The following is a 19,231-nucleotide window of genomic DNA, read 5'->3' as shown; positions in this document are numbered from 1 at the left end:
AGATTAATGAATAATCATTTATCAAGCCTGTCTTCCTATAAACACCCTAGGAATAAGCACCATTGACTACAAGGGACCTACACCTCCCACACATGGACCCATCCCCCAAGCGGTCTGTGACTCAGGAAAAGTTGGGGACCACTGGTTTACAGGATACAATCTTCTGATCACTACCATTATGAAAATTATATCATGCAAGGGAAAATCCTAGAAGCTGACTCCTTTTTTCATCAATTAACCAGTTCTCACAAAAACATAAAACAATTGTTAGGGCCATTTTTCAACAATTGTGGAAATTTAGGCAGTGGATTTGTTAATGGATGCATTTTCCTATTCACAGTTTTCTCAGAAGTGTCTTTCACATTGGATAAGATTACACTGTTACACAAGCTGTATACTCACTGTTTACATTGTAGCCAAGTGTCATTTCTTCAGTGTTGTACATGAAAAGATATACTAAAATATTTATGAAATATGAGGGGGGGTCGCTCACTTCTGTGGTATGCTGTATATAATACTCGGAAGTGGTTTGCCATTTCCTTCTTCTGGGGGCACTTTGGAAATGTCTACTTTGCCCATGGCCACACAGCTGGCATTTCTCTGAGGAGAAACAGTCAAGAATCAAACTCTCAGCCTCTAGCAATTCAGACATATATCAAACTCACTGAGGGTTCCAGCCATCTAATACTCCGTATCTCTACTTTAAACTAAAAGGAAGGGGTAATTGTTCCTATTGGCTGCTCCTTATCTGTGCCATTTTTTTCATCTAGAAGTTCACAAAATCTGAACCCCAAGTGTTTTCTACAATAATATAACTTCATGAGTGCGTAATAGTAGTAGTAGTAGTAGTAGTAGTAGTAGTAGTAGTAGTAGTAGTAGTAGTAGTCATGGTGGTGGGAGGGGTTAGGGGTAGGAGCAGTAGGGGCAGTAGTAGTAGTAGAAGAAACAAGTTTCATATATATTTATCTAAATATTGTTTTTATAGTAAGGTAAAGGAAAAGGTAAAGGTTCCCCTTGACAATTTTTGTCCAGTCGTGTTCGACTCTAGGGGGTGGTGCTCATCCCCGTTTCCAAGCTATAGAGCCAGCGTTTTGTCCAAAGACAATCTTCCGTGGTCACATGGCCAGTGCGACTTAGACACGGAACGCTGTTACCTTCCCACCGAAGTGGTCCCTATTTATCTACTTGCATTTGCATGCTTTCAAACCGCTAGGTTGGCGGGAGCTGGGACAAGCGACGGGAGCTCACTCCGTCACGTAGATTCGATCTTACGACTGCTTGGTCTTCTGACCCTGCAGCACAGGTTTCTGCAGTTTAGCCCGCAGCGCCACCACATCCCTTTTTATAGTACATTCAGTTAATTTTGTTTGCCTTCTTTGTCATTCTTATTTGTTACTCTCCAGTATAATCCCTCTCCTTCTATCCATACCCAGAGACAATGTCTTTCCACAAGGAAAGGGATGTAATTTCCCTCCTGGAAAAAGGCCTGCCTCTTTTGATGAGCTGTTTTGCCAACTGTAAAAGATTTTTAAAAACTTTTTGAGAACCTTTATAAGTGTTTTTTATAGATTATAAGAAGGGTGGAAAGGAAAAAGGCTTACACCCATTGTAAAAAGCGTTGATATTATGGCGAGGCCTTAATACACTTTTTAGCCTACTAAGCCTGCCACAGTATGACAGGGTTTCTCCAAACCAAGTGGTCCTGCTTCTGAGATCCTAGCAGGAAATAAAATAGTGCTTTCAGTTTGACATCACGTGGGGAATGTTCTTCTTTGTTCTTCTATCTATCACCTTTGGAAGAAAAAAATCCAAACTCCAAATGACCTCTTCCAGGAATTCTTGGCCAAAAAGAAAACATCTGCGGTGAATTCCTGTTTTCTAGGATTCCTAGATAATATTCTTCCCACTTCTTTTTTTTTAATAAACACTTTATTAGTTTTTCAATCTATCTACAGTACATTGGTTTGTGCTTGTCAAACATCGTGTTACATGTTTTGCTTACAATTATTTGTTTTTTACATCTCAGTGTCTTCCCGGTTATCCCCCCAAATTCCAAACATCTTTCAAACATTCAAACCACTCATATACAAATTTTAGTATATAATATGACTACTATCATAGTATTACTCTCATATTATATAAAATTCTCAAGGTGTTCTAATAACATTCTTATTGAAAGTGGTTCCAGATCCATTACCCAGCTTTATATCTAGTTTAGTTTACCTAAAATAAAAAACCACCATATTACATCTTTACCCTGATTAGGGCTCCCTTATTTCAATTTAGTTCTCCTTTTTAATATACAGAATATACCCTTTTACAGTTCCAGATGATAAATATAAACATGTTTTTAATATTAAGGGGCCCTTCCTTGTTTTCCATTTTTTCATCTTTCTAGGTAATTCCCTCTCTAATTTTCCTTTTCTCATTTAACATTTCTGTGTCTCTAAGCATTCTGTCATCTTTCATGTCCTCTGAAAACATTTTGTAGATCTGATTTATGTCCACTAACTCTTTATGTACTTGGTCTATCTTCAATGAGTCTTCCAGGCTTTTTTTTTTTGGTTAATTTTGCTGTTTTTTCCCCTTTGTCTTCCCCTGGTACTCTCCTCTGGTCCAAGACTGATGTTTCTCTTAGATTAACTTCCTCCAACTGCTGCTTTGATTGGCATACATCATCTGAGATACTCCCATTTCCTTCTTTGTTGTTCCCTGTTGCTTGCGGACTATAGTTCTTCTGATGTTGATTAGATAATTTTGTCTCTTGATAATGAGATCTCACTGTTTCTAATATTGTTTGAAGGGTAGATTTTGTTTCATTCCAAAATTGTCCTTGTTGTGCCATTCTGTTTCAGCTGCCCAAATGGTTATAAACAGATATTCAAAGTTTCCAGAGTCATTTCAAAAAGTCCGCTTTGGCTAAATAGGCCTGAACCAAATTTGAACCCTCAAAATACCAGGGTAGGGTGCAATATTTGTATCCGTGGCCTGATGGCCTTAAAGGTCCACTTTAGGGTTAATTTTCCAGCCAGGCTCAAAGAAAGTCAAAAGGAAATAACAGCAAGGTCACCGCTGCTAGGCTCCATGCCAAAAGATTTCAGGTAGTCAAAACAGAGTCCAGATTTATCAAGTATAACTCACAGGAATGTTTCTCAAGCTTCACAACGCCAAACTGTAATATTCTTAAAGTGTATTTTTAAAAGTTATTTTCTTTCCATCAGATATCCCTCTCACCAGATTTTTTGGCGCTTTATAGTTTCTGAGGTGAGATAGCAATTCTTTTTTCCATATATAGGTATTATTTCCTCCAGGGGTATAAGCAATTAGTTGTAAAAATCTCACCCGGTAAACAGCGATGCCAGAAAGCTGATATTCTTGCTTCTTTTAGCCGGCTGCCGACAACTTGCAAGCGAGCCGAGGCTGCTTGTTTCTGCCCGTTGGCTGATTAGGGAGTTTCTTGGATCGAACGGGGGTGGCCGCCACCCCCCCGTGATCAACAGGCTTCCCCCCAGTTCACCACCCTCCAGAGTTGTTCCGACACCCTATGGTGTCCCAAACAAGGTCAGAATTCAGCCCAGGGGACAGAGCTCTGTCCTCCTGCTGCTGTCTCGTCGTGACGTCAAGCCGGAATCTATATTCTTCCCACTTCTGTTATCCTCTGAGCCAATATTTTTGTGGAAATGGTTTAAGGTAATGGACAGAGTTCCTACTCCTGTTCCTCCGAAGATGCTGGCCACAGAGACTGGCGAAATGTCAGGAAGAACAACCTTCAGAACATGGCCAAAGAGCCTGAAAAACCCACAACAACCATGTTTGAACTGCCTTATGGGCTGAAATGTAGGTTGCAGAGAAAATGTGAAATGTCATAGAAATCCTCCCCTTACTAAGGTCCCATGGCAGGAGACCCTAATAGGAAAAGGAGTTCAATATGGGTGAGAGTTTCTAATAAAGGAGATTCTAAAGGCACAACTACAAACAATTCCAAAAAGAAAAAAAGATGGAAGATAGAAAAAAAAAAACACCCAATGTGGCTTCACAAAAAACTCAGAAAATATCTCAAAATAAAAAAGGATAGATATAGGAAATGGGAGAAAGGCCAGGCCAGGCCACAAAGGAAGAGTATGAACAAGCAACAAAGACTTTTAAGGATGGTGTTAGAAAGCCGAAAACTGAGAATGAGCTGAGGTTAGCAAGAGACACTAAAAGCAACAAAAAGCATTTAACAAAAGACAGAAAAAAAATACCGTGTTTCCCCAAAAATAAGACAGGGTCTTATATTAAGTTTTGCTCCAGAAAAGCCACATTAGGGCATATTTTCAGGGGATGTTTAATTTTTTTCATGTACAACAAACTGCATTTAATCAAATACAGTCATGTCATCTTCTGCTTGCGGAAACTTCAGGTGGTACAGAATGCAGCAGCCAGACTCCTCACTGGAGTGAGAAAATACCAACATATCTCTCCTACTCTGCCCATGTTGCATTGGTTGCCCATCCATTTCCGCATTGACTTCAAAGTGTTAATGCTTACATATAAGGCCCTAAATGGTTTAGGACCTCGATACTAGACGGAACGCCTGCTTCCACGTAAATCTACTCGGATCACCCGCATGAGCCAGGAGGTGAGGCTGAGGAGCCTAACAACGAGGGAGGCCCGGAAAGGAAGGACACGAAACCGGGCCTTCTCGGCGGTGGCTCCTCGCCTCTGGAACAATCTCCCTCCTGAGATCCGCACAGCCCCCACCTTGGGCACTTTTAAAAGTCAATTAAAAACATGGCTATACATTCAGGCTTTCCCTTCAGTTAATATCTGACTTTTCTGTTTATTCTCTCCTTATGTATTTTCTATTCTATTGTTGTATTTTGTTTATTACAATTGATTTATGTAATTGTTTGTGGGGTTTTTTGTATTATTTCACTGTTTTTACTATATTGGAAGCCGCCTACAGTGGTCTTTTAGACCAGATGGGCAGGGTATAAATTAAATAAATAAATAAATAAATAAATAAATAAATAAATAAATAAATAAATAAATAAATAAATATCTTGACTTCAGCTAAACTTTTGACAAAGTGTCCCATGATATTCTGATTAGCAAGCTAACTAGATGTGGCAGGATACAACAGCTGTCAGGTGGATACACAATCAGAGAGTAATTGTCAATTACTTCTCCTCAAAGTGGGAAAGGGGTTCTAAAAGGTACCCATCAGGTTCCGCATCGACTTCAAAGTGTTAACGCTTACATATAAAGCCCTAAACGGTTTAGGGCCTCGATACCTGGCGGAACGCCTTCTCCCACCAAGTTCTACCCGGGTCACACGGGTGAGCCAGGAGGTGAGGCTGAGGAGCTTAACGCCGAGGGAGGCCCGAAAAGAGAAAACAAGAAATAGGGCCTTCTGGGCGGTGGCTCCTCGCCTGTGGAATAATTTACCTCCTGGTATTCGCGGAGCTCCCTCGCTGGGCACCTTTAAGAATCTACTAAAGACTTGGATGTTTCGGCAGGCCTTCTCACCAGGTTACTTTTGATTTTCTTTTCTCTTATTGTCTTTTCACCTTTAATTGTTTTGTAATTTGTTGTTTTATTTTTATAGTATTTTATCTCTGTTGTAAGCCGCCTAGAGTAGTCCTCCGCGACTAGATAGGCGGGATATAAATAAAATAAATAAATAAATAAATAAAAGTGGGAAAAGTGGGGTACTAAAAAGCTCAGTACTGGGCCATGTATTCTTCAACATTTTTCATTCATGATTTGGATGAGGGATGCATAAACACTTATCAGATATGGAAATGGCACAAAGTTGGATGGCTAATACCCTGGAAGACAGAAACAAAATTTAAAAAGATAATGATAGGTTCAAGTAGGGGGCTGAAAACTACAGATTGTACAAAACGTGGGTAAGGCCGCACCCGGAGTATTGAATACAGTTCTGGTCGACGCACCTCAAAAAAGCCATAGTGGAAGTGGAAAAGGTGCAGAAGAGAGCGACTCAAATGATGACTGGGCGGCAACAATGATTATCAGGGAACTGGAAACCAAACCAATGAGGAAAAACTGAAAAAAATTGGTAAATTGGTAATGTTTAGTATTGAGAAAAGAAGACTGAGAGGATATATGATAGCACTCTTCAAATACTTGAAAGATTGTCATACTGTGGAGGGGCAGGATCTGTTCTCAATCATCTCAGAGTTCAGGAGACATAATGGTGGGCTCAAGTAACAAGAAATCAGATCTCGACTGAATATCAGGAAAAACATCCTACCTGCTGGAGCAGTACAACAATGGAACAAATTACCTCAGGAGGGGGTGAGTACCGCAGTGCTGGAGGCATTCAAGAGAAAATTCGACAACCATCTGTGAGATATACTTTGATTTGTATTCCAGCACTGAGCAAGTGGTTGGACTCTATGGCCTTATAAAACCCTTCCAGCTCTGTTATTCTATCATTCTATGGATATTTTCTGCTGAAGTGGTGGGTTCCCCCCTCCATCCCTGGGTCATGAATATTTTGCTTCATGGATCTTTTCATTTGCTTTTCCAATCAGTATGGTGGGGAGGAAATCGGTCCCTTTTTTCTTGTTGGAAGACTTTGGCCTTGCTCACTGATCCATGGGGAAGGAATATCCTGAAGAATAGCAAGTCAGAATCTCCTTGGGGAGACTTGGAGCTGACCAATTCATTGTAAAAATGTGTTTTTTGTTTTGTTTTGTTTAATGGTGTAAGAAAATAAAAATTAAAGGGTGATACTGGTTTAAAGAATAACAGACTTATTTCAGTGTGAGTTTTCATGGGTTATGGTCAGTGGTGGGATTCAAATAAATTAACAACAGGTTCTATGCCCGAATGGCAAATAAATAAATAAATAAATAAATAAATAAATAAATAAATAAATAAATAAATAAATAAATAAATAAATAAATAAATAAATAAATAAATGCCCAGGACAGTGGGATCCGATGAGAGTTTCTTCTACAGTGGTCTCCCTACTGCCTATCATCACAACTACCTCTCACATGATTAAGATATCTGGATAAGCGTATCTGTTTGGGCATGCCGCTGCTGTTAACCTCACCATGGGCATGTGCCAAACACACACACACAAACAAACACACACCTCACAGTGGGTGCTTATGACCAGGTTTGACAGAGAACTGACACATCTCTCCTTCCCTTTACCTCCTATTTCACCCTATAGCTCACCAGTAAAAATTGCTTCCATCCCCTTTCCTGCTCCTGAAATGACTGATAGCCCTGCTTGTTGTTACCTGGTGGCTGCCTTTGTACACCTGTTGAGGAGTTCTTCTCTCCCCCCCGCTTCCTTCTGGCTTGGAAGGTATGGTCTCTTTTCAATCTGTTGCCACTCCACCTCAACTCCACCACCTCAATCGGTCCAGAACACTGCCAAAGAGCCCGAAAAACCCACAACAGCCAATATCAACAAATGCTTGATTAGTATGCTCTCATGTATGTCTTTTCTGGAGAATGCTGCCTTCTCATGATGGTCCCTCCCCCTCGGAGTCCCTCCGGTCCCCCCCCCCATGTTAACCTGTGGTCAAGATGCCTCTGAATGTCTGGAGAGAAGAGTTTCAATTCCCCTTATCTATTGATATGTTTATGTGTTTTCCTTTCTTGGCCCTGGATATATGGCCTTCAAGAATAGTAAGTCTTACTAGTGTTAAAATACTGATAGCTGTCTTCCTCCTTCTAACAGAGTGGGCCATCTCTGTGTGCCATTTGTCTCCCGAAATTGTCAGTTTTGGGGCAGGATGAAGAGTTCTTTGTTATTCTAAATGAGGCTTGGAGGTTTCATCTCTTTGTGGTGTGAGTGACTTTTCTATTGCATACCTTGCTTGTGTGGGTCAGTGAGACTTTCACTGGTTCATGCATTGGATATTCTCTGGGATTTAAAAAAAACTGTTTCTAGGCAGAGCAACAGTCTTATGTGGTACCTTTAACTTGAAAAAAATCATAGTAAAACGAGGACGGTTGTTTGTTTGACTGAAGCGGTCTCACCCCAAAACTTTTTCTCTCTGTGTCCTGCCCTCATGCCTTGTCAATCACCCCCCCCGCCTCGAGGCCATGGGCTTTCCTCCAGTGACATCAAGGACTCATCCTCCCCCCTCTTTCCGCCAGTGACACCTCTGCTCTTTCCTGGGCTTTATCTCTCTCACCCATATCCCACCTCATACGGCTCAGTGTGGAGTGGGAAGGGAGGCAGTTAATTGTGCCCCCTCCCCCTCGCTCATCGCTGGTCACCTGGCCCCTCCTCCTTCATTCATCTCAGGCCAACAAACGGTTCTAAGAACCAATAGTACATTTAGGAAGCGGTTCTATAGAATAGGTGAGAACCTGCTGAATCCCACCTCTGGTTATGGTGTCTTGAATGATTTTATCCATCAGCAACCTTAAATATCCCAGGAAAGACCCATGGGTGCCTTGTAAATGGAGGAGGGGGCACCCTGTACCCAAAGTTTGGGGTAAGCTCCCATGCATATTCACAAACTCCCAGCAAAGACTTATTTAGAAATAGTATTTCATTGAATAAATATCTGATAGATTGTTACTGCTTAGAAATCTCAGACAAAGTTAAGAACACTAGATATACCAGATGCAGGGCATACCATTTTCACTTGTCATTTTAACAGTTGATGTTGTACTTAGGTTTTAAGTTGTTGAACTTTACTCTGCTAGTATCATTGTGGGTCGTACTTACTCTTGAACAATCTCACTGAGATCAACACGACTTTTATTTCCAAAGCATTTTTACTAGCAAAGCAGTTGTGCCAAGAAATTTTTATAATGCGAATATTTTATAAGCCGTTTTCAATTTCAGTGCTGATTGATGAGCTAAATAGGTATATGTTGAAGTATGGAGCTTATTGAAAATGTTTCAGTTTATGTTGCAAATTAAATATTGCATCCTATAGTGCACCTAAGGGCGGGAGTGAGAAAAAGAGAGGGAGAGGGAGAGAGAAATTATATTAATCTCTTCATTTATTTGCCTAACTGTTTTTGAAGGAATGAATGTGAATTAACAGTGTTATCCTTTCCTAACAATTATTTTTCGCTACTCTAGCTAGTTTAGTTCTAAAAGACAGTGCCATTGACAAGGGGGGAAAAAAGAACCTTCTCAGATTTTTTTTTTCCAGCTCAGCGGTGGTAACATTGCACTGAACATTAATGAGGGAACCCCCACTGGTTTGCCTGCTTTGTGACTTTTCTATTTCATAATTATTTTTAAAACACAAAACGACATGAGGTAGCCCCGTCATGCCTCTGCTACTTCCTGGTACCGCAACGCTCACTACAGATGGCAACTTGTTCTTGTAACATATATGTCTCTCTGGCCATTTTCATCTAATTTGTATGGGTTCTACCATTTCCTTTCTCTCTTTCAGGGGCCTTGCTGTGTGTGAGCTAGGGGGTGGCATGACATGCTTGGCTGGGCTTATGGTAGGTCTTTTCTCAATTCCAATTCTATTCAGAGGGAGGAACAAAAGAGAAAAAATGTTCCAGTGCCTCCAACTGCTGGGTCAGAGAACTGTCAACAGAATCAGCTGCGGTCAAGCTGCAGAGTCTTGAGAGACCTTCTAGATTGACTTGCTTTCGTATCATATTGATTTTAAGGTTGCCTCGATGAGCAGAAACATTTTACCTCAGTGTAGTCAATATCTCTTGTTGTGACATTCCAGGCCACGTACGGTCTGTCTTTCATTGCCATCGCTGAAGCTCCCCCCCCTCCTTTCAGATTATAGTCCCCCATTTGCTAAGATACAGGAATAGCCTGGCAAATCACAGTTGGAGCACCATGATATAGCTGCTAATGTTTTGCCTGCATTATTACACCAACAAACATGATCCAGAGCTCTCGGTAATTAGATTCTTTTGAATTAGATTGGCCATTCAGGAGCGTCATTCACCATTCTCTGGGTTCTGAGTCATGTATTCAGGAGATATTATGTAGCAGTGCAGTGCATTAGACAAGTTTTTATGTCTCTACAAATAAAAGCATATTGTTACACTGATTGGCATTTGACAAACCTGTCGTTCTTACACAATGTGTCGAGGTTACAGCCCAATGTGCGAGCATGTCAAAGCTCACAAAAAAATTACCCTTACAAAGCCATCTGCCTGCAATGCAAAGTTATATGAAGGGCATCAGGCAGTCAGACAGAAGCAAGCTGAAAGGCAGAGTGACAGCCTCGTATGATGGCTCTACTAGATAAACAGAAGCCCGCAAATGAAAGCCTCTCAGAATACCATCATCCGCTGTCACAATGCAATTACGGAACAGAATGATAGCAAGATAGAGGCTCCCGCAAATGGAATGATAAAAGTATTGACTGATTTGATTGAATGATTAAAATAATGCAGACATAAAATGAAAAAAGATTGAAGACTGTTACAGAGAAATAGGTGAGGAAGCATGATACTGAAGGCTTGTCACTCCTGTCTTCACTTCCACACAGACAAGCATATTTGCTCATTGTTTGCTGTGCTCTTTTTCCCCCCCTTTCCAGGTTGCTATTTCTGCAGATGTCAAAGAAGTTCTGTTAACTGATGGAAATGAAAAGGCCATCAAAAGTATCCTTATTCAGATAGAAAACTGGTTTGCTGGGCTCTTTCCTTTTTCGCTGGGTGAGCAACAATTGATATTAAAAGACAGCAAAAGATGTATAGGATGATGATGGTGATTTTTTTGTGTAGTGTGTGGACCTGCTTGTGTATACATACATATGTACATATATACATACATATTTACTATATATAATGAAAACATGTAACATTCTTGAATAGATATTTGGTGCTATTTAAAATAAATGTACATGTTCTTTAATGTCAAAAAAGGAAAGTTTATGCTTAGACAGAAAGCACAATGCAACCTCACAGAAATACTGAACACACATTATGCAAAATTTGTTCACGGAAGTTCTGTCACATATGTGTGTGAGTTCACACAGACATCATCAGAGCCCCTTTTAATTTTATAAGACTCCAATTGCATTATGTACTTTTTCTAAATGTACAGTACATAATTTAGAACATTTAGTACATTTGCCTAATTTTGACATTTTGTTAATATTTAGGCCATGTACATATAATACAATTCCTATTACCCTCTCCCTACCTTCATACAAAATACATAATCGTTTACTTAATTAGAAGTTGTTCAATCTTGTACAGTTAATTTATTATTGTATTTGAATGCCTTCTATTTAATCATATTAGTACATATGCAGGTAAACAAATTTGCAGTTTAATATGGCAAATTATTCCCTTTCAGTTAACTAAGTGTCTACAGTAGTGCCAGAGCTAAGTCCCATAGTGAATACTAATGGCTGTTAGAAACTGAGAAGGAAACACAGAAGATATGTTTGCTTTGCTTCTTGATGATAATGATATTCACATGTTAAGGGCCTTCAGCTGTGAAAGTTATGGAGAGATCTCTTTGTTAATATTATCAAAGCAGATTGTTTTCTCAATTTTTCTTAAGCTTTGCTATGAGATTATAAAAAAAGAAAAAAAGAAAACATACACACCTGCAACATTCGTGCAATGCAAAGCATGAATATTACTGGGCAGACACTGAACATACAATTTTTTTGCAGGACCTCAAGATAGCAGTATCTGTTTCAGATCCTTGGAGAAATCAGGGACAAAAGCATTCCTAGACACTTACCACATCCTTTAAACATGTGACATACTGAACTTTAGGATGAGAGGCAGGAGGGAAATATTTTTATACCATTTAGCCAGAAAAAATCTAGTTGATTTTTAAAATTTCCTTCAAAGAGACCATCATAGTTTTTCAGTGGATTGTCATGGCTATATGCCGTGCTATACTTGAACTTGCCCTATACCTTATGAAAAAGTGTTTTTACCCCAAAGAGCACAAGTTATATGTTTTTTAGAAAGCAGTATTGTTAAATCAGAAGATATTCTAACAAAATGTATTTGATTATGTTGCAATCCTGTGCAACTTGCTTAGAGAGAGAGACTTTTATCTCATGGCTATTGGAAGGCCTAATTTCTGAGTAAACACCTATCAGATTGTGCTTTTAATATAGATCCTATTTTACATACACCCTAGGGCACCAGACAGATTTCCCATGCATCTACTGTAAAGTTTTATTATCTCATATATTGCCCTGTTTTGCTTCATGGTAACTAAGTAATAAATACTAGCACTTCAAAGCAAATTTCAGGACTTTGGGACTTTACTTATAATTATGTTAGTTTAGATTTTGGAATATTCTAACGGAAGATGCCGGCCACAGAGACTGGTGAAACATTAGGAAGAACAACCTTCAGAACACGGCCAAAGAGCCCGAAAAACCCACAACAACCAATATTCTAACTGTTATAAATAGCACAAAAACTTATGATCAAACACAACTTAGGCAAATGTCTGCCTGTTTTGACCCTTCTAAAATTCAAAACCGAATCAAAGGTCAGAAAATACATAAAATATAATTGATTTTATATCTTTATAGAAACCATTTCAGCGGAATTATTTCAAGTTAAGTGTTTTTGTATTATCTTATTTGATAAAAATATGCTGCCCAGTAACCACCAACATTCTTTGCCTTTACTGTGTCATTATTAGGATGCTTAAAGAACAGATAATATTCAACTAGCATCCTCCGCAAGAGAACATGTTTCAAATATTGTTTCCCTGAATTCCACACTGGAGGATTACTAAGTGCTTAGTGTCGTGCTCTGCTCTTCAGCTATTAAACTGAAAATACCATTCTTGTTTAAAATTAGAGTTTACTTTTGTCCTCTAAATTTCTTTGGAACACTAAATTATATGCCAGTTACACTATAATATCAAAAAATCTCTGTCTAAAAAGTCAAAATGGTGTCAACCCAAGAGGAGAGAAAATCAGTCAGAAGCCAGAAAATCACTGAGCAAGCCTGCTAATTATTCTTAATGGGCAAGATGAACACATTAAGAAACAAATGAATACATCAGTGAAATGTAATTGAAAATCGACCTGGCAATAGTGCTTTGCATCTGAGCATCCACTTTTATATTATCATCATTGTCATACTTATTATTGTTGCTGTTATTAGCATTATTCACAGAGGATACCTAGGGGTCCTGCCTTTGTGAAGTCTTGAATGGGTGGGTGGAATTTTTTTTTAAGGAAACCCACTGAGTGTATTGTGTCCTATCAGCCTTTGATGGGTTTATTGTCAGTTCATTTGCGAGAGTAATAATTTCATTTCCTATAGGGATGTCAAAGCATGTGCTCTCTTAATACAAAATCAATATATATCAGGTATGTGGAACACACGTCTGCTATTTTTATTAACTATTTAAGGTTTTCAAGCAGTGTCTCTTCATACCAGATGCCTTTTATGACAACTTTTAACATCTCTGAATGGAGGTGTTTCACATGCAAACAGGAATGTATTTTGTTTAACTCTGGCACTACTTATACAATCACCTGTAGCACCATCCTGTAGTCTGGGTGGCTCTACCATATGGTTGCATAATCTTACTAGCACTAAACTTAATTTGTACCTGTTAATCACCTGCATTGCAGAGTAACAAAAGATTTTTGCCAGTTTAAAATAGATTCTTCTCTTTACTTTGTTGTTGTTTGCTTTTGTTTTGGATAGTCTTGTAGTCTTACTAAACACATAGAGCGCCAAAGGAAAAATTAACATATATTTGTGGAAAAAGTAAAAATGAATTTGAACATCAGATTTGCATCTTCTGGCTTTGAAGAAACAGAGATCTGAATGTCATGCTTTGGGCCATTCCGTAAGAGTCATAGCTAGATCTCAGTGAGAAAGTCCTGTGTTTTACCATGCACTATCTTTTAAAAATTCAGATGTTTAAATGTAGCTGAAAACTGCAACTAGGAAGGTATGTTTATAAATTGAAATATCATGCCCAGATTTATGAGACAAGCTTGCATGTGAAAGAATTACATAATAAGCTTACATTATAATATAGCTATTGAGCATATGGTATATGATCTCTGAATAATCTAGGAAAAAATAGGTTGATTTTAGTTCTGGAAGTATATGGATTTAGTAATAACACACATGGCTACAATTTTGCATCCATTTATAAACATCTGTCATGCATTTATTCTGTTGATTTCAGTAAACAGGTTTTGTACGTGTGGCCATATAACTGGGCACAGGATTGAAGTGTTGCTGGTTGCACAACTAAATCAAAATTATAGAAAGGAAGTTTATTTTAAAAGTAGATGATTTGGCTTTACTGTATTTTATTACCACATTTGCTCAGTTAAGGAAATCATGTTGTCACTTATGAAATTAGTCATGCCTTTTCTTTTCTCTATGGTTCAAATAATGTTATTATATATATAACAAAATAAAATTATATCTATAATAAAATGACACTGAAACATAGAACCATTTCAAAAGACAAATCTAATGTCTTTTACAGAGAAGATTTAAAAACATTATCATTGTCATGACCATGATGATCATCAGCACATTATTTCACCTTTTTGCAATCATCTACTATCTGATACATTCACCAACTTTATAATTACTGTTCTGATATTCTATTGCTTTCAGCTGTGATGTATTACAGCATTACCATTCTCTTTGTAAATTCTGTTTCCATGTTTTGCAACCCAATGTTATGTCCAGTAAATCCGTGGTACTACAATAAACACTGCAATAGTGGGATCACTTACATATCACTTATAGCAGTTGGGCTTAAACCAAGGATGGGTGCAAATTTTATTTTGTTCAAATTTATTCACACACTCACATTTTCTTTACAATTGGAATGGTAAGAACATTTTAAAAATTAAGGTGTAGGGGAAAGTCAAACTATCCAATCTCTTCACCTAGGATGAGGACTTTTCTTTATGAAGAAAGTATCTAATCTGGTTGTATCAAAAATGAACCCAATGAAATGTTTAGCCTTCTGTACATCTAAATTCAATAGCTACATCTGTTTCAAGCATAGAGGGGAGCATTCAGTACTTTATTTTCATGTTAAAGGCATGCGAGGAGAGGGTTTCCTCCTCCAGTGTGGCTCTCAGTCTGTGGAATGTACTCCCTACAGAGATGCAGCCTGTTTCCATACTTATTGCTTGTAGGAAGGGTGTGAAAACACGTAAAACTGGCATATAATGTACTGTAATGTTTTTAACTGTACACTTAATTGATTTTAATAGTTTTATAGAAGTGCTGGTTTCATTTGATTGTAATGATTTTAATTATTTTATGGTTAAATTTATTTTACTAGTTTCTATTGTTTCAAGATGATTGTAAACTGTAAGATTAACAACAGCAGCAGCAAATTAAGGAGTCTGAATCCTAATTCAGCACCATGAATATGGTTCAATGCACAGGGATTCAAGTTGAGAGGTTTTTTATATGATGCAGTTTTTTGCCAGGATGGATAAGTCTGTCAGTTTCTGTTTCTGCCTCATGGATTTTAATAATCTGAAGTTCTGTGTGACATGTGTTTGAGGAAATCTGCACAGTTTAGATCATTATTAACCAAAATATGAAGCAAATAAAATGCTTGTGGTACCATTTGTTTTTATCCAGGGCAGAAATATTGGTGGCTATATAAAACTTTAGCAGCATAGGCTGAAGAAGAGGCATAAAGCATGTCAGAATGCTTATTTGAGTGTGAACACATTTCAGAATTGTTCTCAATATAATGCATATGTTGATATACATTTTTAAACATGGCTAGTCAACATGCACTGGCCTCCATAATAATATGCATGAATGTGCGTAACTGCGTTTTCAGCTGTGAAACACAAGAATCCTACACATACTAGTAGGGAAATCCTGAGATTTTTCACAATTTCTCACTCATCTCTAATTTAAAAGTATTTAAGTCACTAATTCAACAAAATTATAATGACTTAAATGGTACATAGACCTAAATGATGTGCATATTACCTGAGAATAATTTGTTGCTTTTAATAGCCGCCTAGAGTGGTCGGAATGACTAGATAGGCAGGGTATAAATAAATAAATAAATAAATAAATAAATAAATAAATAAATAAATAAATAAATAAATAAATAAATAAATAAATAAATAAAGTCTGAAAGGAAAGTAAGACTACATAACATGTATTGTAACCACATGATACATTGGGCGTGCCGTTATCTATATGTACATAATATGCTTTGTCTTCAAATCATGTAATGTCAGTATTATTTCCTGTAATTTTTAATGATGTTCTGAAGTTAACATTAAATAAAAAAGGTGTGGTGATTTTATCAAACCTATTTATATACAGTACATACATATGATTATAGCATTTCAAATTTAGTTTTTAGAACTTAAAAGTCCTTTTAAGGGGGAAGGGTTATAATCACAGATTTTTTTAAAAAAATTCAAATTTGGAAGCAATGATCTGTGAAACAGCCTCTGAAAAATCCATCTAATGATAGGAACATAAAAATAAGTAAATCATACTGAAGTGTTGTAATTACAGTACGTAATAATATCATAGATATCCAGATAGATAGTATGAGGCTGCATCAATTTAAAATTATTTTAAATAATAAAAATGCTTTAATGTAACCAAGAGTATGTTTCCATTGCAAGAATTAATTTTGCTTTTGTTGTGTTAAAATATAGCTAAATATTTTACTGTGCATTTAAGATGTGATATACTAGTATAAGAGTACTAGTAGATTTCAATATTGTTACAGTTAAAGGTGTTCCCAACTGAACAAAAGGAAGATTTTTACAAAACTTATTTTCGGTACAAAATATTTTGTTTAAAAGAATCTGCGGATAGCTAGCTCATCTTAAAAGTGCTATTCTCCCTGGTTTGAAAAAGAAGAGGTTCGATATCTAAGATGATATTGGCACATCATCTAAATGTTTTAAATAATTTGTCATGTAAGTTTTTACAAAGATGAAGCTTCTTGCCAATAAGATTCTCCCTCCTTTCACTTGTTACTTTTGTGTTCCTTTTTGATGAAAAGAGTCCATCTTAAGCAATAAGAATATGGCCTAAAATTTCTAGCATTTGTTTACAGGAGGAAAGCAATGGCATTATCTACTCTCAATAGTAGATAATGCTATCCTGCTTTTGTTACCCACCCAAAAAATAATATGTAACACTATTACTTGCAACACATTACTGCCTCCAATCCCATGATGGGGCACAAGCCAGCCTCCTATCCCAGCACTTCTCCAGAACTAGATACGCCTACCTTGAGCAATCTCATGGGATCATAGCTCTGGCAGATATAATTGACAAATTAATGGGAGAGATTAATAAAGCAATCCGTTTAGCAAGTAAAACTCGTATAATTAATATACTGTGATTTCGTTTCTCAGATGACAGCCTATTTGTGGGTGCACACATGCATGTATACATGTGTATGTATGTGTGTGTTTGCATGTGGATGTATTCTTAATTGCTATAAGAGGGGCAGGTTGCAGTTGTACAACCCACAAGTATTGTAAGACTGTGGGTCTTATGAGCCCCAGTATAGCAAGTTGTTAAAGACTCTGGGAATTATAAGTGAACATCATCTACAGGGCCAGTTTCCCATCATTGAACTAAAGAATTTATTGGAATATCTCCCATGAAAAAGCATGTTGCAGTTTGTACTTTTAAATGTATGAAAAATTCTTAACACCTATATAATAGATGTAAGTGACATCATCAGAAGAAACCAGAAGGCAGGAATGTTCAGAGCTAAAGTGGTTTCAAGCTGGTAAGGAACTTTCTCTGTTTCTTTTATACCTTTTCTGTATGAAATTTTCCCTGTATGTTTCCTTAGTGCTTTTTTGATGTTAATCAAATATCTGTGTGTCTATAGAGCGGTATGTATTGGCTACATATGAAATTCTATGTTAATCTATATACCTTTTTTTTTCAGTTCTGAAAAGTATGCTTATTTAAACACTTGTTCTGTTAACTTAATAGTTTCTCTTATGTAAATTGTGTGGACAGTCATTTTGTTGTTGTTGTTTAGTCGTTTAGTCGTGTCCGACTGTTCGTGACCCCATGGACCAGAGCACGTCAGGCCCTCCTGTCTTCCACTGCCTCACAGAGTTGGGTCAAATTCATGTTGGTAGATTCAATGACACTGTCCAGCCATCTTGTCCTCTGTCGTCCCCTTCTCCTCTTGCCTTCACACTTTCCCAACATCAGGGTCTTTTCCAGGGAGTCTTCTCATCAGACAGCCAAAGTATTGGAGCCTCAGCTTCAGGATCTGTCCTTCCAATGAGCACTCAGGGTTGATTTCCTTTAGAATTGATAGGTTTGTTCTCCTTGCAGTCCAGGGGACTCTCAAGAGTCTCCTCCATTACCACAATTCAAAAGCATCAGTTCTTTGGGAGTCAGCCTTCTTTATGGTCCAGCTCTCATTTCCATACATCGCTACTGGAAAAACCATAGCTTTGACTATGCAGATCTTTGTGAGCAAGGTGATGTCTCTGCTTTTTAAGACACTGTCTAGGTTTGCCATCGCTTTCCTCCCAAGAAGCAGGTGTCTTTTAATTTCATGGATGCTGTCACCATCTGCAGTGATCATGGAGCCCAAGAAAGTAAAATCTGTCAATGCCTCCATATCTTCCCCTTCTATTTGCCAGGAGGTGATGGGACCAGTGGCCATAATCTTTGTTTTTTTTTATGTTGAGCTTCAGACCGTTTTTTGCGCTCTCCTCTTTCACTCTCATTAAGAGGTTCTTTAATTCTTCCTCACTTTCTGCCATCAGAGTGGTATCATCTGCATATCTGAGGTTGCTGATATTTCTTCCAGCAATCTTAATTCTAGTTTGGGATTCCTCCAGTCCAGCCTTTCGCATGACATATTCTGCATATAAGTTAAATAAGCAGGAAGACAATATACAGCCATGTTGCATTCCTTTCCCAATTTTGAACCAATCAGTTGTTCCATATCCAGGTCTAACTGTTGCTTCCTGTCCCACATAAAGATTTCTCAGGAGATGGATAAGGTGGTCAGGCACTCCCATTTCTTTAAGAATTTGCCATAATTTGCTGTGGTCCACACAGTCAAAGGTTTTTGCGTAGTCAATGAAGCAGAAGTCAGTCATTTTAGCAATATGCAAAAAAGTTATTTTTAATATTGTACACGATCATGCCAGTTTTTACTCAATAGCTCTCCCAGAGAAAGATACCTGTTAAAGGATCATATCACTCCCCTATGAACCTTCTCTGCTTTTAAGATCTTCTGGAGAAGCCTTTCTCTTGGTTCCACTACTTTCCCAAGCTCGCCTGATAA

General features: G+C 37.8%; 1 protein-coding gene across 2 annotated transcripts in view; it reads left to right on the top strand.

The window, feature by feature from the left end:
* CAMKMT (calmodulin-lysine N-methyltransferase) overlaps window positions 1-19,231 on the top strand; it is a 394,982-nt gene that overhangs the window by 333,214 nt on the left and 42,537 nt on the right. Inside the window, exons 5-7 of one of the 2 annotated variants that reach the window (XM_020800528.3) lie at window positions 9,396-9,450; window positions 10,518-10,581; window positions 17,632-17,698. The exons of the other annotated variant lie outside the window; for it this stretch is intronic. Of the exons in view, the coding sequence (XP_020656187.3) occupies window positions 9,396-9,450; window positions 10,518-10,581; window positions 17,632-17,698 (186 nt within the window). The remainder of the gene's footprint in view (window positions 1-9,395; window positions 9,451-10,517; window positions 10,582-17,631; window positions 17,699-19,231) is intronic. 2 annotated transcript variants of the gene reach the window in all.

Source organism: Pogona vitticeps, chromosome 1 (assembly GCF_051106095.1).
Source record: "Pogona vitticeps strain Pit_001003342236 chromosome 1, PviZW2.1, whole genome shotgun sequence".
NCBI classification, from domain to species: Eukaryota; Metazoa; Chordata; class Lepidosauria; order Squamata; family Agamidae; genus Pogona; species Pogona vitticeps.
This window is presented reverse-complemented; position numbering and strand designations above follow the sequence as displayed.